Raw genomic sequence first — 26,080 nt, 5'->3', positions numbered from 1 at the left:
GAAAGTCCTCCAGGCCTGCTCACACACAAATCTACGTGTTGATGCCATTTATAATTTATGGCTTAAGCTGCCTGGACTACAGTAGAAGCTGTGACGGACTTGAGATTCCAGGTACAGTGTGAAAGAGCTTGCTCCTTTCAGAGATCCCTGTGAAATATTTGGCATTCACGAGCTGAGAACCAGAAGCTAGAGAAAACACATTCCCACCACACAGGGCTTGTGGAACTTAATCTTCAAAGCCATAGCCATGCTGGGAACTCTGATAAATATCCCAGATCCTTTAAGGGCACACTTGCATTCCAGAATAAAGCCAATTGTTTTGCAGCACCTGAGCAGATGGGACAGCACGGGAGCAAGAATGCAGAACGGCAAGTACAACCGGCCATGCCATGACCTAGGCATGCCAGGGCTGAGAAATGTGCTTTATGGCCCACTAAACACAGACATTTTTGCTGAGGCCATGGAGTCCAAGCATCTGAAACTTCAGGGAATGCAATAACCAAGTCAAACAAAAAACATTCCTGTAATATCTCTTTAAATGGCTTACAACTTCAAGCAACCTTGAGGGAAACTCGTTATCATCACATAATGCTCAGTGTGGATGTTACATTGTGGCCTTGCTGAACTACACTGATAGCAGGCTGTCTCCATTTCAAATTCCATCATTTCTGTAATCTTGTAAAGAACCTGTATTTATCTCTTTTGGGGGGGCATTTGCAGAGTGTAAGGTTAATTATGAGCCAAACATAGCATGGGTGATGACTAAGACAGAAGTCTCAGAGAAGCAATTTCAAGAGCTTCACAAATACAGAGCTTAGGGCCCAGCCAGCAGTCCAGTCTTCAGAACTCTGAAGGCTGTGCACAAATTCATACAGGAGCCACTCAATCCCACCTAGAAACAATTTGTTGCAACCCCTGCATGGTCTTGCAATTACTCACAGTTATCTGCACAGTGAGAAGTCCCTGCCCGGCATCTTTAGTATCCACGGCAAACTCCACAGGCAGGCTGGCTGGTATGCCATAGGAACTGAGACCTGGTCCACTTGCTGTCACTTTGCTGGCATCATACGTAGGAAGCACCTTCACCTTGAAGGGACTTTAAGAAAAAAAAAACAAAACACACATTACCACCCCCTCCTCCTAAGTCACGGTTGATCGTTGTTGCAGAACACACTACACAGGTGGACAGCACAAGGGGCATTTGACAACACTACCAGCTTCATTTGAGCTTTTAGCCAATGCCCAGCCAATCACTGGGACAGTTATCCCTTCCCTCAAAGGCTGATACAGCACACTGCTAACTCAAGAGGAGATCTGACATGCTGCAGAGCATTTGAGCTACTGAGACACATGCACATCCCAGAGCCTCTGCAGTGCCTGAACCCACGGAATGGTGTTCTGGTTACTGCCCTGAGGAGTAGGTACAGCTCTCCCAGTAACTGTCTGGAGCAGAAAGGAAAGCTTAAAGCAGAGCTTTGTTGCAGGGATGAACATCTTCAGAAAGACCACAGGCAGACGAGCTGAGATGGAGCCGGTGCTGAGGTGCAGATACACCTCCCCTCTGGCGTCCCTGCTGTAGATGCAGCAGTCTCAAATCACCGCTAAACCCAGAAACCGTGCATGTAGCTGCACTGGCTTAGTAGAAAGGACCACAGCTAGTCCTTAAATAGTATTCATGTGCTGGAAGAGCACAATCAGGTCATGAACTCTTCAGGTTATCTAAGTTTATCCTCACCACCTTACCTGCGAGGAATCTCTTCATCAGCATACTTGACAGAGATCATATACGGTCCCTCCAGGGTAGGGGTGTACACCACTGTGTGGGTGCCATCTCCATTGTCTACCACATTAACAGGCTCCACAATTCCTAAAAAAGCAACAGACAATTCTCAGCTGCGATATTAAAACTCAATTCCTTATCAGCCATTTGATGTTACACAATGCTCTGCTGATTTACAATTTGGAACAAGCTACATTTCATTCTTTATTTATTTATTTATTGTTTTGAATGAAGGTAGTGGGCATGGATCAGAGATCAGTTTCCCTTATTTTGTATTCAAGAGCCATTAACTTAAGATAGATTTGCCATCAACTGCTCTCTGGGTACCCTTCTTCTCACTGTAAACAAAAGCTAGCATGAAAATACTGGAGGAAAATCTGCCTTTTTGTACAGTCCTGGTCAAGAGCAATTGCTCAAAATACTCTGAAGATCTTCCCACGAAGAAAATGAGTAATGGTTATAATTGCCTGAACTGCCATTTACAAGATTACATACTGCTACTGGGATTCACTGCACAGAGTTGAGCCCTAAAGCCTGTTAGTGCATAGCATTCACCAATTTGAGTCTTTCACAATCAAGTATTAGGAAAGGCAGGCTCACTGCCTAGACAGGAGAATCCTGCAAGCTGCCAAAGTCATAAGAAAGAAGGATCAATTATTTCAATTTGCATTAAGCAAAACCTACAGCAGATTATGTGACGTATCAGTCCAGATCAACACACAAAGCAGTCTACAATTACAACTTGGCTTGAAACACAGGAAAGATTAGCAGTATAGTGAGTGCAAAAGAAATGTATAGTTGTCATGCAAAGCCTGAAAAGCAGCACAGTTTGTTCCCACTCCCTCCTCCAGATGATTCTTGCTGTTGCCAGTTGGATTTCTGAGAGTCAAAGTTGCCAGTAGTTAGTAAGAGTTCAAACCTGTTGCAGTGTCACCCTTTGGATCACCTTTACAATCCGAAATCACTTTCAAAGGAGAGCTCGATCCCTGGGAATCCGTCTCATCCGCTAAAATTAAAGAACTGTTACCTGAAAGTCACTTGCACCAGGACGACCCGATACTCGAGTGGTGAACCGGCTCTCACCTCCTAGCAAGGTGCAACTTGGAGGCATCTGAAGAGTTTGATAGGGGCAACCTTTACACTACCCCTTGCTACTATTCTAGTAGGGCTTAAAGTTGCCCCTCAGCTGTGCCTCATGGATGGACAGTTATTTCACTGCTGGGCTCTGGGGATCATTTTGGTGATGTTGCTCCACAGAGGGGCAAGGCTGTAGCAATGGTCCCGCACTGGTCTGAGCAGCGCCCTCGCTAACTGAGCTCTGCTCTGTGCTCGGCGAGTGGTGGCTGCCCTGACTGAGAGGCTGCTTGTTCTAGGTGAGATGCTGTGCTATGCCAGCCAGCCTGGGTTCAGATGGAAGGCTGCTGTGAGACATTGGATGTACTTTTTTATGCCTAAACCTAAGCCACGTTTGTTCATCGATGATGCTTACTCATCTCACTTCTGTTACCTGTGAAGATTAGGATAAAGCGATTTAAAGACACTGCTCAAAGCAGCCCTGCACAGCACACAGCTCTCCTCCTCTTACAGCAGTACACATGGGTCAGCTCTCCAGATGCACGGACCAGAGGAATGGGAACCTACAAGGGGCATCACCACCCTTGCAAGCAGGGCCAGGAGCACGATACCCACCCGAGCACAGAGATGGGCACAGCCAGGTTGAGTTCTTCGCTTCTTACCTCTGGGTCCTGCCACCACCACCTCCAGGGGCGCTACTCCTGCCTTGCTGGTATCTACAGTAAAGGACTGTGGGATTTTGGCTCGAACAGCTGTTCCCAGACCTGGCCCTGCAATCTTCACCTTGCTGGGATCCACAACATCCTTCACAGGAACCTTGAAAGGACTGCCTGGAAGTTAAGACGGATAGTGTTAAAACAACACAGCTTTAACAGTTGCAGTAAAATGCCCAAACGCCTGCAAGTGGCTGGCTCTGGCTTTGTGGACTGAACCATTTTAATACTTCAGGCACTTCTGTGCTACGCAAACAAGACAAGTTACTATCAAAGACAGCATCAGCTCAACCTATGCTATGCACTAATTCAATACAGAATAAAAGTTGCAAGGCACAGGCAACTGATCAAATGGCAGGTTGCAGCATATAGCTTTAAATGTAGAATTAACATTTTTTAAAGGGAGTACATGAAGGATTGGCAGACTGCACCTGGAAGTAGCCAAGCTGAGTGCTGCAGACTACTGAACCCAAATTGTCAGCTATAACTCAAGTTTTAGTCCTCAGACCATCTGCTTCTGCTCTGATCACAGTGTAACAATTCAGTTGTGATTTATCTGCTTTGAACACCTGAGAAGAAATGCATGAAACCAACCAGAAGCACAAACAAAGCTTCACACAGGCATTTGTTTCTTTCATTTTTTAACAGTTTTAGTATGTTGATAAATAGAATGGGGCCAACAGGAAAAAAAAACAGCTCCCTCTGAATGCCTGGGAAAGAATATTAGAAATATGCTGTACGACAGCACTAAGCACACAATGCAGCAAAACGCGCCTGGTGTTTAGGAGCATTAATCACTGGCTTCAAGCAAAACATCCTTCTTTTAATTGTAAACTGCTGGCTTCCAGATGCATCTGGAACGTTGCTTAAACCTACTTCACTTCAGCTTGATATCAGTGCAAACACACACACAGATTAATGCTTGCTTTCAGAAACGGTCACTTCTCTTCCCTGCAGTGACCAAAACTTAGAACATTTAATACAAGCGTCATGACAATACACTTACTACATTAGCAATCCTCATGACAATATAGGCTTCATATAACCCCCATTAGACCATATTACTGCAGAACAGTCTGCAGTAATCAAAGGGCTCTATTTCCTTAACCTAACAAGTTACGTTGCACTTAAATCATGTCCTCCCTGACACAACAGAACCAGCATGACCTGTATGTGCTGTTTGTCAAGGCTAGCATCCCTGTCCTTATCCCACCCATCTGGACATGCTCTTTTGCTCCCCTCAGCCAGGTGCTACAATTTCTTCCTGTACTCCCAGGAAAAGCAGAACATTAACACCTCAACATCCCCAGCAAGAGGGAGATGCAGCGAAGGCATCAAGTCCTTAGCTCAACACCTTCCCTCCTCAGAAAGCCACTGAGCAAGAGCTCTTACCAGGAATATGCTCTCCCCCATATGTGATGTTGACATCGTAGTCTCCTGGAACATAAGGAACGTACTCAGCGCTGCAACTCCCATCCTTGTTATCTTTACAGCTAATTTTAGATTCTGAAGGTCCCTCAACAGTTATTCCTAGGCCGCCAATTCCTGCCCCTCTGCAAAAGAGAAATACAGATTGTTAGAATTGCCTGTTTGTAGGAGCACTCCTCAACCATTATCAGCTCATAATCTCTGGAGAGCAAAGTGCTCAGTAACCTATGAGATAGCATACACATTAATCAAGAGTACATAGTTTGGCCCTTTTATAAATATTTGTACTGGATTTAGCATCTTGCATTGCACAGCCCATTACACTCCTCCCTCTCTCCCTCAGATATTCTTGAAAGATCAAGTAGGCTTAGGTACCTGGTGACAACCGAAAAGGCATTTGGCTGATTTGTGAAAGCTTCTTTGAGTCCAGGTCCTTGTGCCTTTACACGTGACGGGTGGCAGCCCTCTGTCACATTCACTCTGAAGGGACTGTTTGGCACAGGCACACCATCGTATGTCACGCTGACTGTGTGGGGACCTGTAAAAGGAGGAAAATACACAGTAAATTCCCTAAATATTTTAATCACTTCACTTCTACTCCTGTGGACTTAGATGTCAGCAGATGAATAAGACCATCCTCCCGCATTTCACAAAATTTCACTAGTATTTCGTAACCAAGATGCACTGTTCTTCTGAAGCTAAGTTCCTGTAAGTCACTTTTCAAGTTAAAATAGATACTTCCTGTAGAATTAGCTTCTCTACTGGCAAAAAAAAAAAAAACAAACACAAACAACCACCAGAATGCAAAGTTACTGGCAGACCTCAACAGTTTGCCAAATGAAAGTGTCAGAAGAGATGTTTGCTGTTGGTTTTCCCCTCTCAAGAGGAAAAAAAAAAAAAGACAAAAAACAACAAAACAAAACAACAGACTTTACCCTTTTCAAACGGCGTGTACTCTACTGCATAAGTTCCATCAGCATTGTCTTGGATCTGACAGTCTGCGGGGGAGCCAGATGGGCTTGTGATCTGTGTCCTGATGTGGTCACCACCAGCTTTTGTTAGAGGTCGAGCATCCACAGTGAACTCAGTTGTAGCTTCCCGGAATACATCTGCAGAACAACATTTTGAAGAGTCACTTCAAGAACCACATGCATTTCAGACGACGAAACATTTTGTGAACCAGCATGATAAACAACTCATCTGGGAACATAACAAAACAACCCCTTCGAAAGTCACCATGGAAACACACAAAGCCATTACAACTTGAATTGCTTGGAACAGACTGTGTAGGGTAAAGGATCTTCAGTCCTACAAACTCTGACAAGAGCTGGGTAATTCTCACCTTTCCCTTCCACTCCTGGGCCAAACACTTTAACTCGGCTTGTGTCCACTGCTGGCTCCACTTTGACTCTGGCAGGGAATTTAGGCACTTGCTCTCCTCCGTATTTCATCTTGATTGTGTACATGCCAGCCGAGAGCGGCACGTATGTCACAGCGTAGGTCCCGTCTTTGTTGTCATCAATCTGGACTTCAGCTTTCGAGCCAGTATCCGACACCATGTCCACTCTCAGGTCACCAGGACCCGCTTCCGTACAGTCGACATTCAGCAGCCCTGCCTCACCTACTTTGCCACGTTCGAGACCTGGGCCTGTGGCAACAACTTTAGAGACATCAAATGGCATTTCTATGTCTGCTTTAAATGGTGAACCAGGAATGTGGACCTCTTCGAAGAGGATGTTTACGAAATACTCTCCAGGTTTCGTGGGCAGATAGGAGACAGAGCAGGTTCCATCACCGTTGTCTGAGCATTCGATCTTAGCTTCACATGGGCCTTCTACTGTCAAACCCAAACCGCCAGTTCCTGCCCCTTTGGTATCTATCGTGAATTGGGCTGGTTTTCCAACAAGGCCTCCTCGAAGACCTGGGCCATGAGCTTTTACCTAGAAGAGAATATGCAGTTGAGCTTAACTTCACATGCTATTGGAGACCACCTAGACAGTTGTTTATATGTGAGACTTGACTAACAAGCTCTTAAAAATAGACAGAAAGCAAAGTCTGTCACTCCTCCCAGCTTTACTGTACAGTTGGTATCTCATTACTCCAAACAAGCTTCTAGACAAGGATATCCGTGCTCTTGCCACAGTTGTTTTTGTCCAGCCACTGAATATAAGAGGTAGACATGCTGAACACTGGATACCTGTAGACAAGTTTTCCTTGAAATTTATTTCCTTAGAAAGAAACATCTCAATTAATACATTTGATACAGTCATGAAGCCAACTTCTATTAAATTAGGAGCGATTCTTGCATGTGCCACACTATGCAAGATGCCTGCGGTATTCTTAATTAGTTCAAAATGTTTCCAAATAGTGTTTTAAGGATGACTTCCATGAGTCACAGAGTCTGCAAGCGAAACAACGCTCTGAGAAAGGATGTTCCAGGGACTAGTTCAGCCAAAAGTTTCGTACCATAGCGCACAATTCAGTTTTCGGTTATTATCTGCTGTTACAGCCATTAACCATTCCCTTACCTTGGAGGGATCTGGAGGAAGAGTGGCCTCCACAGTATAGGGGCTCCCTGGGATCGGATTGCCATCATAACTCACATCAACCATGTACAGCCCTTCTTCTCTTGGGATGTATTTCGCCGTACTGCACTCCTTACCCGGAACTGGCTCCACCAGACATGGCACAGCTTTCCTTGAAGGACTGGCAATATTAACATCCAGTTTACCTTGTCCACCAGCTCCTTTGGTGTCAATTACAAATTCCTGATCCTTCCCTACTTCCACTCCTGAAAAAAGGACAAAATCCGCATTACTACATTGAGTACTTAATGTTTGACAATACTCCAAGAAATCCCTAATGCACATATCATTGAGGGAGCAAGCACTGGCAGAGCCTTACTCAGCCTACGCCCTTCTACATTAAAAAAAAAAAAAGAATCAAACAAAAAATAACAAAGTGCCCTGGCTAATTGGAAGTTACAAAGCTACAGTGTTAAACAAGGCTGAAAAACATGGCCTAACAGTGTAATAGAGGCTCATTTCAGGAACACGACATTTCACAGCCCTAAGTTGTTCTGCTTTCAGAAAATGAGACCGTATGAATCAAACTCCACACTGTAGCAGTTACATATATTTGAACAATGATCTAGCCCCAGGAAAACCAATTTCATCAGCAGGTTCCTGGTTTGGTGAACAGCCCAGTCCTGTTCACCACAAGGGACTAAATCCCAACACAAACCTTACTACGCATTTTTTTTTCTACGTATTTTTTTTCCAAAACAAAACAAAAAAAAAGAGGAAAATTGAAATTCAGTCCTCTAAAGGACCAGCTAAGCCAGCGCAGCAATGCTATGAAATTGCATGAAGCTGGTTTATCCCTCAATTACAGCAAGTTAAAGAAAAGCTCGTTTTGCCCACTTATGTTCTAGCAGAACATGTTGGCTGTTGCACAGCCCTAGGAGACCCTTCAGAGGCAGGCTATGGGGCTTCCAAGCCCACACGTACTTACTGTTTTCGAGTCCATTGACTTTAATTTTGTTTAGGTCAAGCGGAGCAGCAACTCCCACAGTGAAAGGGCTTTTAGGGATAGGATCACCACCGTAAGTTACCAAGACCTTCATTGGACCCTAGTTGGAGAATTTATGAGTTAGCTTAACGCCTCACTTCATACAGATCACTAATATTCAAGCAGTACATAATCATTTCACCTAATCTGCTTTTTTTTTCTCCTGGCACAGAGGCAGCACAGGCTGGCTCCCACCCTCCCAGCCCTCAAGACCAGGTATCCCGCCCCGAGGCCAGGCCAGAGCCCAGCCTGCAAAGAGGCTGTATTATTACAGCATTTCAAATACCAGGGCTTTAAGCTGTACAAGTCAGAAAGATTAATGCTCTTGTGTATTTTGGCTGAAATACCACACAGCCATGGCAAGTTCCAGCCCAAGATGTGTGCTCCTTTTATTCTCTTCTACTGCAGTCCATATTTTAGCTATATTCACTGTTTGCTTACTTTTCGTTCTTGGCTGGTTCAGCTCCCAAGTGAAATAATCATGGATGTTTCACACAAGCTAGTGAATAGCTTCCATGATTATTCTTGGTTGTTTTTAGAAAACACACTCACGGGTAGCTGTAGCAACACCACAAGTGAGAGAGATAAGGCTGAGTAAACAGCATTAAACCAAGGATCCTCTGCTGCTGACGTGGTCCCTCAGGAATTTAACTACCTAGACAGTCCTCCCACTGCTCTTTAAGGAGTACAGAGTCTCACCGCTCTGCTCTTAGGTAAGCTTCTGCTGGTGAGCCCTAAAAAGGCAGGGTTCAGGAATGATCTACGCACTCACAGGCTGGAGGAAAAGCAAGGCTACTAATTATTGTACAGTCTAATTCCACCTCTTTCTAACCACTGTTTTCCTACCACTGCTACCTGCGAGCATCTCTTGTCAGTCCACAGCTTTTCCACAACCCAACATGCTCCCTCAGATGCAGATTTCCACCACACAGCCACGTACACACACGCTCTGCAGCCAGTGGACTTGTATTGCACCACTGTTGAAACATCACCAGTTGAGATGCTCCCCACTGCACTGCAGACCTACCCCTGCAGCATCTGAATGCCACGGTCTAGCAGTTGAAACTGTTTTTAAACACCGAAGAAAGATGTGAAAGGCTACCAGGTCTGCCCATGGCTTAATAAAATCCAAACTCATTCACTAATGAAACTATCCCTCACGCAGAGGCAATAAGCCAGAGGGTTTCTAATTGTGGCACCGGGGTGCAGTAACCCTGAGGACAACCTACGCAGAGGACACCTGGTTTCAGTATCTGGCTTGTCTCACCTCTGCCCTTTGCATGAAGCATGGTCACTGCTCACAATACACACCCGCAGGGTTCGGGTTACTTTGCTCCCTCCTGCATACCAACCCTGACTGAACAAGCAAAAGCTTCTCCAAATAGACACACCAGCCACATCCTGAGATCATGCAGCTACTTTATCCAAAAACAAACGCTAGCTCTACAATGAGCCCAAGAATGCTAATCTGGTATTATCAGATAAATAAAGCTTCAGTCCCCCATATCAGCCCATTTTTATACGTCTACATTCAAGGAAGTCACTACAGATGACTTAAATAACTCACTTGTTTACTCAGGATAGCAAAACACTTTCATCTCAGCACTACAGTGCCTGTGTCTTCATGAGTTAGGCATTCTGGAGTTTAACACCACTTTACAAACACACAAGCACAGCATAAGCAAAAATACTTCTAGTTATTAGCAGCTTCCACTTTCAGCTCTTTAATGGTGTTGCTAGGAAGCATCTGTCTGAACCAAAATGTTAGACTGAAGTTATTTTCAACCCAAGGGCAAACCTCAAATGCAGGCAAATACTTTGACGTGTTTGATCTGCAGTCCAGATTCCCTGTTCAGCACCAATTCCTTCATTTTTCTACTTGTGAGGGGCAGTACTGTCGCCCAAATGCTGTGCTTTTTCACCTTGTTCTGGTTTGCAGCAGAGCAGCGGCTCGCTGAAAGCCGGCACACTGCAGCCTCAGCATTAAAGCATTGCAGACGGCGGTGGCAGCCAGGCCAGCTGTGCAGCAGCTGGCTCCGTTTCAGACCCCGGGATGGATTGCCACCTTTCCTTTTCAACAGATAAGGCAGCACGTAGATATCACCAGTGTGGAATGACAACATGAGCTCTGTGCTGCTGCTTCAATAACTCACTTGGTCCCAGGAAATTAAACAGTGAAAAGCTACCCATAACTAAACCAGAAATCTGTACCACTAGCTTCTAATTCCCTGTGTCATGAAGGCTTTGCCTTAAGGGAACAGGACATCCTGGCAGGCTTTAACCACAAATTCCCCTGCGTACAGGCACCAGGGAAGGCAGTCATGGCATTACAGCAACATGAGACATTCTCTTTTGTATTCCTATAGGAGTCAGACCTACCTGCTGTATTGGAGTGTACCGAACGGTGTGGGAATAGTCATAGTTGTCAATGATATCCAGATCTGTCACTGCCTCTCCTGGCACAGGGCTGCTGAACTGCACATCCAGCGGTGCTTTTCCAGCTCCCTTGGTGAACACGGTGAAGTGTGTTGGCTTGCCATTTTCCACGCCTGAAGAAAAATGTTAATTCTAGTTTACACAGAGCTCGCACGCAGAAACTCTTCTCAAGAAGCATTCAGTACCTATAAATACTGCTCAAGCAAAAAGCCAAGGGAGTAGAGCCATTTCCAATTGTCTGCCACCCCAAGCAGCTTTATCTAGCACTGCATTGCTGAATCCCAGCAGTATCCATCAAGGCAGCAGCCACCCTGCAGCAGCTGCTCATGGTCTAGCACCAGCCATGCCATCTCAACCTAGGTCTCACCAGTTTTGCTCAGCCCGGGTCCTTCAGCTTTCACTTTGCTGGCGTCATGTGAAGGGTCCACTTTAACTCTGAAAGGGCTGGCAGGAATTTCCTGCAATAGAAAATGCAGCTCTAAACATAGCCATGTCACTCTTCACTACCCAAACCAGACAGATAAAATGAAAGCAGAAACATCTTAAAATGGTTATCTCCAGCAGCATCTTAAGTAAAGTTTCACCTCATTCAAATGCTCTGCCTTACTGAACAGCAGCATTCAAAGTCTAGGACATAGTTAACCGCTGGACTGCTTGCAGGGGCCTCTCCCACTTTTTTGTTTAAGATCTTATTTTTATTCCCAAATTGCCTGGAGAGTAAGATAGGTTTTCTATCATTTAGAATGTAGCTTTTCCTTGCCTCTAGACCTAGGAGGTAAGCCATGACTCACACCACACTCACTATGCCAGTTCAACATATTACTTGCTTGAACTTCATAGTCTCCAGCCAACTCCCCCTTATTTGTGTACCTTCAAGTATGAGAAAAGAGTTCTTAAAACACTGACTAGACAAGGTGCATGTAAGCGGAAGTGAAAAGAGCCATCTGTACATTGCCACAGTCAGCTGTTGAGTGCCAGGTGCTATGCAGCCAGAGAACACGGACCCTGGAAATATTAGGCTGTAAAACAAAGATTACAAACCTCTCCTGCAAAAAGCACTTTAATAGTGTAGCGCCCAGCGGCAGGTGGGGCATACTTCACTGTGAACGTATCGTTAGCATTGTGGATAATGTCAAAATCTATGTCTTCTTCCTCATCGCTGACCACACGAGCATCACACTTAATTCCGACACTGACATCACCTAGGAAAAGCAAATGGAAGTTTTTCACCAGATGGTACAGATATCACTAGCCAAACAGCCAGCACATTCTGATTTCCAGCAGCTGCACAAGTCACCACGTTAACTGATGAAATGGATCACATCACAATTCATTTTAGTGTTCTGTTGTCCGAGGTTTTTCCGTTTAAAAAAAAAAGGAAAACCAGCAGCAGGAAACAAAACTTAATTCCCACCCCTGCATGACCTGCAGTTCTGATACCACAGCAAAATCCAGGTTGCCTTTACCTTCTCCTGCATCAGTGCAGTCAACAGTGAAGTGGGTTGGCTCACTTGCTTTCAGGCCAGTTCTCTCCACACCAGGTCCAAACACCTTCACTTTCTGAGGATGACTCCCCTGACCTATCAGGACCTGTATGGATTGACAAGGGTCAGAATCACACACCCGAATCACGCTCGTTACCAGAGTCAAGCTGGAGCATTACTTGGGCAGAGGCTATATGAAAACATTACCAAGGTAAGAAGAAACTGCCCTAACTCCCTCAGGCTGCGTCTGGATTGATATGAGACCTCCAACATGTAAGCTTGTAAAAGTAGAAAGTTCTATTCAAGTGGAAATATTCCCACAAAAGACAACAGACAAGTACACTTTCTTCAGGATCACAGAAGGGGTTTATCATCCTAGATGTAATGACACACAGTCTTAAGCACCAGTGTCCTACTTGGATAGAAGTAGTGATATCCCCCTCTGTACTTACCCTAAATGGGCTATTGGGCACGTTGGCTCCTCCCCAGACAACAGAAATTGTATGTTTGATTGGCTTAACTGGCACGTAGGAACAGGCAAACACACCGTCAGGTTTACTCTTTATTTGGATATCAATAGGGTTTCCTTCTCCATCCTAAAGAGCAGGGAATATAAGCAGAAGGGTCAGGTACTTTAAAAACCCTTTGTATAATTTGAATATCCCAAGAATGTTTCAAAATGTTGTTTTTTTTTTATTATTTTTTCCTCAGAACTGCAGCTCAGAAACACTGAAGAAACATACAGATTGCACTCCTGTAAGTCTTCCTCAACTAAACTGCTCGTTCCAAACATCATCTCACAACACACATTTCAACAAGTTCACCTGAGATTCACAGGCTCAAAGACACTCAAGGTGCTTTTGAATGACAGCTCCAGAAAATTACAGCCTGCCTCTTTGAGGAGGCTCCAGCTGCAGAAGTAAAGCCATGTGTTTCATACTTAAGGGAGAAGTCACCTTGTCTTGAGTTAGATTTGCTGCCTGTCTACATTATACAGATCAAAGCACAGAGCTGCAACAGAATTACATGCTCAGAATTAAGTGGTGTGTAATTGAGTAGGAATACTTAAGGCATCTTTCTCAATGGTATTAAAGCCCTTTTGCTGGAGTTTCACATCTCTGCCTTTGGCTTTTTACCTGCGCATACATCTTCAGAGGCGCTTTTCCAGCATCCTTGGTTTCAACTGTGAACTCAGCAGGATTGTTCACTATACAGCCAGTTTTCTCCAAGCCTGGACCATAAGCCTTCACCTGAAAACAAAACCAAGAGTCTTAGCTTGCAATCCAGAAATTAGTAAAATTAAGCTATTTATTTCTACAGACCTTCCCTTCCCACAAAATTCATGAAGCACAGGATACAAGTAGAGGCTTGTCTGAAAGTTGATAATTTAGACTAATTCAGCAAGTTTCCATTATATTTAATTGAAACCACAGCAGTATTATTAGAAAAAGCTGAGTAATATCTGGCTGGAGCATGGCAAATTCAGAGCTGTAAGGAGAGTCAGCTTAAGAGTCTAGTGTGTTACCAGGAGCCTTTAGAAACATATAGTTTTTTTTTTTTTAATAGTTTTATCAAGGACTCAAATGCCACAGTGAGCTCTATACACCACCTTATCTGGGTTGAAGTCTCCTGAAGCTGGTCGGATGAAGGCCATGTAAGGGCTGTCTTTTATGTCCTCATCATCGCACATGATGTGCACAGCATATTCACCAGGCTCTTTGGGCCAATACCTTACATCACAGGAACCATCATTCTTGTCATCACATTCAATTTTAGCCTGAGAAGGACCTTCTATTGCAAAGCCTGAAAAAGAAACACTTATTTATCAACTGCACAATAGGTTTGTGGTGGCTGCTAATCTAACACTGTTTCCCCAAACTGCTTTTTATTAGCCTTAACCATTCCTTATGCTCTCTATCTCCTTTCTTCAGCAACATCATTTCCTTCTGTACCTCATCCCACAAAACCACAGAAAACATTCTCTGTCACAAGCATGCTCCTGTCTCTAGGACTTGCCTTCAGTACAGACTTCCACCCTGGTATATAAATTTGTGTTTAGACTAGAACATCTTCCTGATCTGCTTTCGTTGCTTTTTTTGTTTGTTTGTTTGCTTTTGTTTTTTTTTAGTTTGTTTTACTCCTTCTCAGTTTTCTCATTAGTTTGTTACTGGCATTGCAATATTTAAGTATTTCAGGCAAATTAAGTAAAGTAACATACCAAGAGAGCCAACTTCTGTGCCAATGGACTCTACCACAAAGTCAGCTGATTTGCCCACAATCCCTTCATGCAGTCCTGGCCCCCAGGCTCGTACTTTCTGAGGACCTGCTTCATGACCTATGTGAACCTCAAAGGGGCTACAAGAGAAAAGAAAAGCACATAATTAGAAACAAGGACACATACAGCATACATGCTTTTTCCCCAGGCATTTTAATGAGGCTTCACACTGGATTTCCCAAATTAACAGATGCTATCTTGTGATGGCACAGCGCCCAGCAGACAGTCTTTCTAGCAGAGAGGTCATCTAATGTATCAAGCACTTACACCTCGCACCACAGATCCTGAGTGTCAAGTACTTGGTTTGCACTGCTTGCTGTAATCTCTGACACTAAAATAACAGATCCCTTCAGAAACTCACAGTGAAGTTCAACCTGCAGGAGTTACCTGAGCCACCAAGGTTGTGTGTTTGTTTTTTTTTTGTTTGTTCATTTTTGGTTTGGGTATTTTTTGTTGGTTTGGTTTGCATTCACCATTTTGGGATTATCAAGACTCATGCAAATCACCCTTCAAAGCTTCCCCAAAGCCTCTGCAGCCCTAAAACTGTCTGCAGATAAACTGTCACAGCAACTGCCGGTTGTAAACGTCCCACCAGAGCTTCTTCAAAAGTCAGCTTTGCTTTAAAAGCCTGCCAACTACACAGCCTGCTGAATGACACAAAAACCTCAAACAATGCTACTTGTAACTCACCTTTTGGGGATGTTGTGTCCACCCCATGTAATCGTGACAATGTATTTCCCTGGGGTAGCTGGATAATATTCAAATGAATATACACCGTCCATAAAGCCTTTTTGTTTCACAAGCTCCTCCAAGCCCTCTGTTGAAAGATCAGTTCAGCATTAAACTTAACAGCTTCCATCCTGCCGTCAATTACTCAGGCAAGTTCATGTTTTCTAGTATTTATTTTAACTTGTAAGAATAAATTTCTCCCACCAGAGAAAAAAAAAAAAAAAAAAAAGGTCAGGTTATAAAGGAAGTTAGTTCTGGTTGCCCTCTAGGACAAAGACAGCAAACACTTCCAGAAGAAATACAGCAGAAAGTATTTTAAGTTACCAGACTTAATAGGTTCCCTTGTGTTTTATTTTCTTAGTCTGCAGTATGATGCATGTCATATGTTAAAACAAAAAAGCTTAACATTTGTCAGACTTTGCAACCACAAATATGCAGGGAATGCCTACTTTTCATTTTCTTCAAGATGAAGAATCTGGGGAGAAAAGCCTAATACACTAAAATTTACATCGCTACGGCTGCTGCTTCCCCCCGCCCCCCCGTAACCGCACGAAGCCACACAGTCAGAAGGCTGTGCGGGTGGAGGAGGTGAAGGCAATACAATGCACCTTTTAATACAGCCCCAGCCTGGGGGGAGGTGACTGACTCAAAGTACAACACAAACAAAGCCATTCCCTGAGCCCAGGCACAGGGAATGGGGAGCAGCAGCACAGCCGCCACTGCTGGGCAGCCCCAGGACCCCCCAGCACAAGGCAGCAGCCACCAGTGCACCCATTGCACTGCTGTGCTGTGGGCTGAGCTCGTGGCAGAGTGAAGGACCTGAGGCCAGATCCTGGCAGAAGGTCTCCATGCCAGCTGGCAGGTTCCCTCAACCCTCTCCTTCCCTGCTCATGCAGTGCTGAGTACCCAGTGCAGCCAGAATGCTGCTCTAAGGCATTCCTAGCTTTATGAGGGCAGCTTTTCCACCTTGCCAGAGACCCTGGAGTGTGACTTGCTCCTACAGACAGATAAAAATGCAATGTGAGCCCATAAAGCTTGGAGGACAGACAGTGGTGTGGATTTTCTCAGTTATGCTGTGGCGATACAAACCCCACCGGTTCCAGTAGGCCACCATCTCCTCGCTGCTCCTCCTCCTCACAATCTCTGCTTTGCTCCCTTCCCCAAAACCCATCCACAGCACCAGTTCATCCCACCACACTTACTTGGTCCTTTTATAGTCACGCCAATGTCTCCACTGCCCGCTGCTCTCGTATCAACCTTGAAGTCAGCTGTTTCCCTGATGCGGACGCCCTTGGGTTGCAGGCCTCTACCGGTGGCACGACAAGCATTCGGGTTGCAGGCTGCAAGGGAATTTCAGACATCAATGCAGCCTTTGATTCTCAAAACACACGCAGCCTAGCCAGCTTGGAACAAACTTTAGTTAAATGTTGACTCAGGGCAACCACAGCTGAGCTTGCAGCACAAGTCTTAATGTTATGGTAGTAAGAAGAACACATACAGAGTCTGCCTTGCCATCGTCTGTGTCCCCCAGCTTTTGGACAGCTGCATTCAGTGCAGCCAGGTGACAGTGGACCCCTGCAAGAGCCATATAAGAAGTAAAGCAACTCTGAAGCCATGTTGCTTTCTAATTTGATGCCAGTTACCAGAACAAATTTTTTGCATGGATATTGCCCTCAGATATCCACTGTACGAGGCACAATCTTCTTTAGACTGTGCCACTTGTAGAGGCACGCTGCAGTATGGGGTGAAATTCTCCTTTGCAGGTAAGCCCTAGTGAACAATGTTATTGTGCCATTCCTTCAGATGCACCAGACTGGAACAGCAGCCACTACTGGAGCCAAGTTCTGCACTTGCTTCTTTAAGAGCTGTCACATCAACCCCCTGCTTGTGGCAGCTCACACCTACAGAAGCAGGGCCATGAAGACCCCGCAGACCACAGCAGTCATGGGTTGGGGCAGAAGGCTACATGTGGCTGAGCTTAACCTTACGCTTGCCACCAAGTGCTTCTCCAGGCCTGCAGAGCTGCTACATAAAAAGACTAACGCACACTTAGGAACGACTGTCGTTAAATAATCCAACTATCGGGTGGTCTTCAACTCCAGAGACCTAAAGGGTTTGAAAAGACTGAGAAATCACAGCTTCCCGGTAGCTTCATCCCCACATGCGTTTCCCCACAATACGCCGTGCTTACAGCAGGAGCACCAATCTGCCAAGCTGCTCGTTATGCTCTGACATGTTTCAGTAGCTTACAACCTTTACCCTCACAGCAGCCACACCACTACACGTCCCGTGCTGGACGGTACAAGCGCAGATCGCATGCCACCTGCTAGCTCTGAGAACTGGTGGGGTGGGAGCACACGTGAGCAAGCCTACCTCGGAGTGGGAAAGGCTGGTGGAGCCCTTACACAACTGAGTCAGGCAGTTTGTGGTTAAGCAAGTTTCACTGACTGGGTCACACAGCATTTCAGTTGGCTTGCAACTTTCTTCCCCAACCCCAACAGAAAGAAAAACACTCTTGGCTGGGACAAGCTGCAGGCTAGAAGCTTACGAAAAAGCAAACATGACGGAGCATCCTGCACACCTCTTACCAACTATGAAGCCATTAGCAGTGAAGTCCAAAATTCCACAAATGGAGGGTAGCTCAGGAGAGATGAGCAGAGATCTAAAAGCATAGGAGCACGTAAGGATGGAACAGAAAGCAAGTTAGGTGTCAGTTAGGAAGGAAAACTGCAAATATAGTAATTTGAGGAACAAAGGTGGAAAATAGCAAGATACTGCATAGCTGCATAAAACATCTCAACAAAATACAAAGGGCAGCTTAATTTTTAGGAGATCTAGGCAGAAAGAAACCTCTCCCAGCAAAAGCTACTGTTAGAGAGCACTGTTCTGACCAGGTGAACACCCAGGTGACCCAGTGAATCAGGTCTACGATGTTGAAAGGTAAAGAAAAGGCCCGAGGCAAGATTCAAGCATATTCTGTGATCATACCCAAGGTGAAAATGGACCATCTACATTTAGGTGCATTTTGAAAAAGCATACCCTCTCCAACGAGAACATTGCAAGGAGTTTTGGGAATTGCCTCCCCTGCAAAAGTCACTTTGACAATGTGAGGACCGGCTTGAACGGGTTTGTAGACACAGCGGTAGACTTGGTTGCCTTTGTCTTCTACTGTAACTTCAGCAAGGCTTCTCCCCTGAGGATCCTCCACTTCCACGTTCACATCACCCACTCCGGCACCTGCAAAGGAAACCAGCCGAGCTGAGCCTTGGCTTCCCCACAGCTGCGCGCTGCAGTCAGGATCAGAGCCAGCACCTGGGCTCAGCTCCGCTGTCATCTCTGAGCACTGCCTAAATTTTCAGCCTCTACTGACAGCAACCAGCAGTGGGGACAAGACAGCGTGGTGGCATCTCCACGAAGCTATCAAACTGACAGGACCAGTTACGTGGCCCTCTCCACAAGGTTTCTTACATTACTGGATACACATGTGGCCTGGTTACCCTACTGCTACTGCTCTGTCACAGACTAGCAATAACTTCACCATAAATTCAATTGCTCCATGCTTTGGAGCAGTTTAGATTAAGAGCTCAGACAACAGACATCCTGGCCTGGGCAAGGATCCTTCTCTGTACATACTCACTTTTGCTCGGACACCTGCTCTGTACAGGTTTCATTTAACTCATCACGCAACAAAAACGGTTTTCCAGACACTTGCAGAGGCCAGGCCTGTCTTTACATGATTCAGACCACTCCCTCGCTCAATTAGAGACTGAATATAACACTTCCCCTCACCATAACCACATTTAATTTTATTTCTGAGCACCCTCAGGTAGAAGGCAATTTAAAATATGATACTCAGCACATTTCAGTGTTTAATACTTCAAGTAACTACCCGAAGTAGTTTGGCATTGTTCAAACTGAATTGACAGCTGCAGCATCTTATTGACTCACTCCTCCAGGCTACAGCATTGGCCTAATAGCAGGCAACAAGCCACGTGATGGAGATTTTCTAACAAAGACAGTAGTCCTCCAATAAATAGAAGAGCTTGAAATCAGTTTGTCAATGAAGTGTGAACTCAGAGTAGCATTAGATCAGATTCTTTTTCAGTAACACTAAAGACAGAGCCCATTAAGCATTTACAGTTTATTTACAGCTCATCCTTCAGAGGTGGGTATTTCACATCCCTCTTTAAAATGAGTAGTGGGAAGAAACCAGCCAGGAACTTGCCTGCTGCCATTCTGCAAGTTCGTGGCAAAAATCTAGGTAATGCTTAGCATCTTCCTGCCCCAGCTCAGCTCAGCACTTCAAATGTTTCACCCACAGCGAAAGCATCCAAAGAAGCTTACTATTTCACCTCTGAACTCAACAGGCTGCAAATCCTCATCTACTTTTCAGTTAGAGCTCGTTTGTTCCTCCAAGACTGAGGCTCTCTTCACATCCGAGGACGCTGCAGAATTTCAGCCCCCATTTGTTCCGCTTACCTGCAGTGTAGAGGTCGAAGTAGGTAGACTTGTTGGCAATGTTTCCTGTGGCCTCCAGTCCTGGTCCCTTTGCTGTCACTTTGCTCGCATCTCCCTGGGCTTTGTCAACGTTCACTTCAAAGGGGCTCTTTGAGATGTGCTGGCCGGCAAACAGGACCGAGACCTGGAGAGAAACAGCGTCAGCTCTGACCCACAGGGCAGGGACAGAGCTCAGCTCCACTGCCACACAGCCGAGCATGAGGCCGAGTGCCTGCATGGCTCAGAGGCACGAGAGATGATGCAGTGGACAACCCAAATAGTTGTATCTATCTTTTCTGGCTGGCTGTAGGGACCAGACATCGATGCGCCAAGCAATAGCATCACTCAGCAAAAACCTGCTTCTGCAGGCCCCTGGGAACAGAGCTGGGTGGAGAACCTTCTCTGTAAAACCCCCACAGCAGACAGCGTTATCAGCAAAGAAACACCTTACAGAAACAACCTGATACTCTCCTCTGTACCTCTGTGACAAGCCACAAAACTGGTTTCATGAGCTGCAAGAAGTGGCCCCAGGTGAGAGGAGAGCCAGCTGTTGCACTGCCTACAAACCTGATTCCCTCAAACACCCACACATGTTCTCCCAACACATGCACACCCTCCCCCCTTGAAAAGGTGGCAGCCCAATAGTCCAGACAAAGGATTAAGGCCACAGCGGGTTACTGCTCTTTTAAGATGCACAGAGAGGTAAGCATGCAACCCTCATGGGCTCACACCAACAATCAGCAAAGTAGCTTTTTGCATTTAGCAAAAGAATCCTGGGTATTTGACACACCACCTACCTTGTGAGGTCCGGTGACCTTTGGCATATACTGAACTGAATAGGTCTTGTTCTTGTCACTGGATGGCGTTATCTTTGCCTAGGAAAGAAAACACATCTGCCTTCGAGCTGTGCCCATGCACACCAGCCTAAGACTTTGCTGGGGGGCACTTGATACCGCAGTCAGCAACGTCAGAGCCACGTTTCTGTGGAAGCAGGTATATACTTGCTAACTCCCCATTCCATATGGAAAAATGATTTGTCTTTAGATGAGAACCAAGCTACCTTTTCCCCAGCCCCCTCCCTTGCTGTTAATTGCTCTACTAAGGCAGGCCAAAACTGAGGAGACATTAAGTCCAACGTACAGCTGTATTTTTCTGGAATGTCGTAACATGATCAAGTGGAGCACTTGGATGAGAAATTTCTATAAACATTAAAACCAGCATTTTAACTCTGAATGATTCATGGCTTCTAAATAGCTGCTTTAGCCATTCTTGCAGAATGAGTAAGGGCAGTGATTTAGTGCTGTGTGTTATCTAAACCCCCGTCAGAATGTACTTGGCCACTCAAGCTAAAGCACTACAACTACCGGACGTTTGACTTGTGGTGCTTATTTGCAGGGAGTGAAGACTTTCAGGCTCACCCAGTAAAGCAATTATGAGGGAAAGCTCGAAGCTTACATTTTTGATAGATGGTACCGTGCAGCTTCTTTTTAGATTACATATCTTGTGTAAGATGGAGGCTACTGCAAAAACTTCAGCGTTCAGACCAGCTTTATGTTTTCCCAACAAAACATTTAGCATACACACCTCTTCCCTGTTTCCTTCTGGATCCTCTACAAAGACCATCAGGTCTCCCTGCCCAGCACTGATGGTGTCTACTGTGAAGATGGCAGGCTGCTTCACCATGTTCCCATGAGGCTCAATCCCTGCGAAGCAGATGCAGAGCGGCACGTTAGCTGTTGCTACAAAACTCAAGAGGTGCTCAGAAGTGCTCACATTTACCATTCTTCAAAAGCTGCTCGAAGTATTTTGCCAGTAAGCTCTGTACAAATGGCATGCAAGAACCTCTTCAAACCACGAAAATCCTGCGATCCAGTACCACTTCCATTTCACTTGATCAGAGTTTCCTTATTCCTTAGCACAGGGCCTGCTACAGCATGCAGTTACCAGCAGGGTTTCGTCATCTCTCTATACTTAGCCCCAAGTCATTACACCTGTCATGGTGGTGTCAGACTGGGCGGGAGGAAGAACTTCCCAAAGCTGCTGGTCCAGACTAGCCCAGACTTATTTATCTTCCTTCCAAGGGAATTACTCCTCGGCTTATTCATAAAACCGTGGGCACTACTTCTCCATCGTACAATTAGTGGAAAGTGCAACGTCTGGTAGATTGTAAGGGAAGTGGTTGTGAACAACAGAATTCCTGAACTTGTTTATCTTTGGAAAACAATAACTTGAGAGCAATGCAAGGAAGATTTTGTTTTTACTAGGAAATCTGAGCATTCTGATAAGGTGTTAACAATTGACATATTCATTCTTTCAAACTAACCCCTAGATTATCATCTAGTTTAAACAGCTATAAATTCACTCTGCATATCTTCAATCCTCTGCACAGACATTACAATACAGCATTTGAGTATCCCTCCTGCAGGCACAAAGACAAGGACAGCTTATCCTCGGAAGATGGTTTCAGACAGGACAGCATTACTCATAGCACTTGCTTAGCCTACGTTTAATCTTCTAGATTTCTCCCTCTTCTCGGAGATCTGCTTTGGCTGGTTAACTGAGAACTCATCATGCGTCACTCATGATCTGCACCACAGTCCCTCCACAGGCTCACTTCACAGCAAGCCTGCAGACAGCAGCAGACTCCCTAGGAGTAAACCACAGCAGTATCCAGGAAGATGAACTACACCTAAGATGCGTGTTAGGATGTTCTTACTTCAGTACATGAAAAAACAATAATAAACAATTAAGAACAACCAACTTCACATTTGACAATTACCTTTTTCTGGAAGCACGAGGAACCTATTTATTTGCTCCAAAGGCTCTGCCCTGTCTGGCAGTGTTCCTTGCTATCGGAGTCACCTTTCAGTCCTGACACACATTACCAGTAAGAACTGTCATTTATATTTAGTGACTCGATTTTGGTGATTAACTATGGGAAAACATCCGTCCTTCAAGAAGAGCTGCTTATCCATTGTATTTTCCATTACAATGGCTTCAGAGCACAGAATGCACTAAAGTTGACAGCAAAATTATTTCAATGTTTGAAAGAATATGAATGTGACTAGAGCCAGACCTAGCAAACTGATGCAGGTTGATCGGTCATTTACGCAGTCTGACAAACGTGTCCATGTGCTGTGGTTTGCTGTGCAAGCCACCACCAAAGGATGGAAACCTAAACCTAAAGAAGCTGCTGAACTTCTGACTACAGTAATTGCTTATCAGTGCACAGGTAGCATGCTCATCCACTCAACTAGTTAAGTTTCAATGGAAAATCAAGTTGAAAAAACACCCAAGAGAAAAAAACAAAACAAAACAAAACAAAACTAAGGAAAGTCTCCTTTCTTTCCATTCCATTCTTACACACCCAATTCTGAAATCCACTAATTCTAAAAATCTTGAAGAACCAGCAGCAGGCTGCAGGTCTGAAACAAGACAGAAGGGAGAACAAAGTGTGCTGCATAAACGATGTCTTGCTACGTACCAAGCACATTAAACATAAAAGTCTGTTACTCATTTAGCTGCTACTGTATTCCAACCTAGAGCAGAACCACATCAGAAGTTACGGGAATTTTCTATTTAAAACCTAAGTTAAAAATACAAATGTCTATGCAGATCTGCATAAACACCGTGGACAAGTTGTTCCAATTAGGAAATGCAATCTTTACAACAAAAGCTCAGCACTATTTAGCATTTGAAGGGTTACCAACCCACCTGTGTGCCTGTGCAAACAAAGTATTCAATCAATCAATCAATTCAAATAACTCATTTAGAATTAGCATACCCTAATACATATCTGCCACCTGTCTGGAAAACTGGACTCTCTGCACACAGATGCAAAGAGGTCTTTCTCTTGAAATGAGTGCTGTTACCAGCAGAAGCATTCACTGCTCATCCAGTGACCACCAGCAGCAACACAGCTCGCTTAAATTTCCTACCAGGGTTGTTTTAGCCCCCATGTCATGCTACTTCTTCCATCTGTGGACTGCAAGACCAAGAGCTTGCAAAACAGGTTCAGAGAGCTCGGGGAATTCACATGTTAGAACTAGGAGTGTCTTTTGGACTATATCCACGTATTTCTGAAACTAGGCACCACACCAAGAGTACACAAGTGAAACTTTGAAGTCTGTTACAGTAGGTCTGGAGTTCAACATAAGCAAAAAACCCCACCCAGCTTTCTGAAGAGTTAAATACTCTGCGCAGCTTAAGCTTACTGAGTCCTTACCTCTGCCATAAGCTCTTGCTTTCTTTGGATTCAGTTTGGGCTTTAAAGGAGCTCCTGGTTTCAGCTTGGCTTTAGGGAATTGTGACAGGTAAGTCATTACAGAGTGCTCATCCACATCAGGGTGGATAATTTCCTCAGGAGTAATAACCTGAAAGACAGTGCAATTAAGTATATGATATCAGTGCTTGGATACCGCATGTCAACACAGAAACAGAGCTACGGCACAAATTCTTGCATTTCAAAACTCCCACACGTTAATGTGATTTCTTCCATTTATTTCCCTGTGATACACACTACTTCATTTATTATCTCATGGCAAGAAAATCAAGAAGCTCATTATGGTCCCAACGTGATTTGGGAAGCAGGGGGTTTTTGCATGTTCATTATCTAGGGGTTGTCAGGAGGCTGGGACAAGATGAATGGTAGCAAGCCAAGACAGCTGCAGCCATGCTCACCCCAAAAAGCAGTACGGGGATATCTGAAACTGAGAGGATCAGGAAATTATAATCCTGCGTGCAACAGCCCTGAAGTGAGACTTGTGACCAGTTTCTTTTCGAGCTCCCAAGATACAAGCTGCTCCAACAGCTCTACAGACTTCAGCACTTTTGTCCAGCTTTATCAGCATGAAAACAATCTGGTCTGCAGATACATTGTTCCCTGTTTAGAAGTCATCTTTGCAGATGATTTCAGAATCCAGTGAGTTTTTCTTCCACAGAATTCAATGCAGGACAAACTGAGCCCATGGACTAACAAGGCCATCACTAAACGGGCACTTTTCCCCCACTCCACCTACACGCTGCAACACTGGCTACCTTCAGCAGAGACACAAAGAAATAAGAACTCACAACTGGAGCACTGAAATATAGTAGTGTTTTTCATTAAAATTTGTCCTCTCTTGGGCACTTTCGCTTAAATGAACTGAAACTTTTTCACTTGTTTTCCCCAATCTCAATTCAAGCTAGCTGCGAGTACAAAGCTCAGTGCTGTGCCTCCCTCAGTGCCTTACCTGTGGCACACCCAGCCAGTCATCCGCCTGTTGCATGGCCTCGCGAGCGTTGTCGACAGGCTTGCTCGGGTCCCAGGTCTCCCAGTCAGGGCACAGGCCTGCAAATACATTTCAGTCATTAGGTGTCATCTGAAGAGAGGCTTCCTTAGCTAAAGAAGCCAGGTATAACCTCTGTAACTACTTGCATTACGCTACCATAAAGACATTTGGACCCTCATAAATGTAACCAAAATGGGCTGAGCAAAGCTGCTCACTCTAACACTTCTTGGACAACAACCACCATCTTCAGGGGCTCTTTCAGCAAAGTATTAAAAAGCCAGTTCAAAAAGCCTTCCTCCCATCTTGCCTGTCAGCAGAAGAGATGTATAACATTTCAGGTAGTGACACAATGCACAGCTTTAGCTTTGAATCATGGAAGACACTGCTTTAAATTCAGCACAAATATATCTACGGATCCTTTATGTTCTGGTGGTTCTCCTGTGGCAAATTTCAGCTGCCTGCCATAGAACCCCCCATAGCATTAGCAAGGTTGTATTACGAGGGAGGAAACTGCCTTTTTCACACTTCATCGCATTGTTCGCCTTAAGCAGCGCAGCCATAACTTGCTAAACACTGAAGCTGCAGGTAGTGTGCAGCTTCTGGCTGCCCCGCTCTCCCTGTGCAGTCTTATTTCAGGAGGACACACCAAGCCCTGAAGTTGAAAGGCTGCTGGCGCTTGCTGTGGGAGCTTTCTGCCATTTGGGAGCCAGCATTTGTGCCTTTGTCCCATGCACCCAATACAAAACTCAGAGGCGGCACCTCCAACAAAGCAGTCGTGCACTCTGCTCGAGGCCAGTATTTCTCTTGGCTAGGTCTTCTACAAT

General features: G+C 45.0%; 1 protein-coding gene across 4 annotated transcripts in view; it reads right to left on the bottom strand.

The window, feature by feature from the left end:
• Positions 1-26,080, bottom strand: part of FLNB (filamin B) — a 69,549-nt gene that overhangs the window by 21,533 nt on the left and 21,936 nt on the right. For 3 of the 4 annotated variants that reach the window (XM_032194370.1, XM_032194368.1, XM_032194371.1), the window contains exons 3-27: positions 25,218-25,315; positions 24,212-24,359; positions 21,571-21,689; positions 20,784-20,861; positions 19,969-20,131; positions 18,529-18,726; positions 16,692-16,829; positions 15,451-15,577; positions 14,704-14,840; positions 14,095-14,288; positions 13,622-13,735; positions 12,938-13,081; positions 12,468-12,591; positions 12,043-12,203; positions 11,369-11,459; positions 10,945-11,114; positions 8,509-8,626; positions 7,524-7,786; positions 6,338-6,935; positions 5,931-6,104; positions 5,371-5,533; positions 4,960-5,120; positions 3,517-3,684; positions 1,744-1,867; positions 940-1,096 (exon numbers count right to left, since the gene is read on the bottom strand). In XM_032194370.1, coding sequence (XP_032050261.1) covers positions 940-1,096; positions 1,744-1,867; positions 3,517-3,684; positions 4,960-5,120; positions 5,371-5,533; positions 5,931-6,104; positions 6,338-6,935; positions 7,524-7,786; positions 8,509-8,626; positions 10,945-11,114; positions 11,369-11,459; positions 12,043-12,203; positions 12,468-12,591; positions 12,938-13,081; positions 13,622-13,735; positions 14,095-14,288; positions 14,704-14,840; positions 15,451-15,577; positions 16,692-16,829; positions 18,529-18,726; positions 19,969-20,131; positions 20,784-20,861; positions 21,571-21,689; positions 24,212-24,359; positions 25,218-25,315 — 4,130 coding nt within the window. Of the gene's footprint in view, positions 1-939; positions 1,097-1,743; positions 1,868-2,699; positions 2,787-3,516; positions 3,685-4,959; positions 5,121-5,370; positions 5,534-5,930; positions 6,105-6,337; positions 6,936-7,523; positions 7,787-8,508; positions 8,627-10,944; positions 11,115-11,368; positions 11,460-12,042; positions 12,204-12,467; positions 12,592-12,937; positions 13,082-13,621; positions 13,736-14,094; positions 14,289-14,703; positions 14,841-15,450; positions 15,578-16,691; positions 16,830-18,528; positions 18,727-19,968; positions 20,132-20,783; positions 20,862-21,570; positions 21,690-24,211; positions 24,360-25,217; positions 25,316-26,080 lie in introns of all 4 variants that reach the window. The other variant, XM_032194372.1, reaches the window with a different exon arrangement.

Source organism: Aythya fuligula, chromosome 10 (genome assembly GCF_009819795.1).
Source record: "Aythya fuligula isolate bAytFul2 chromosome 10, bAytFul2.pri, whole genome shotgun sequence".
NCBI lineage: Eukaryota > Metazoa > Chordata > Aves > Anseriformes > Anatidae > Aythya > Aythya fuligula.
This window is presented reverse-complemented; position numbering and strand designations above follow the sequence as displayed.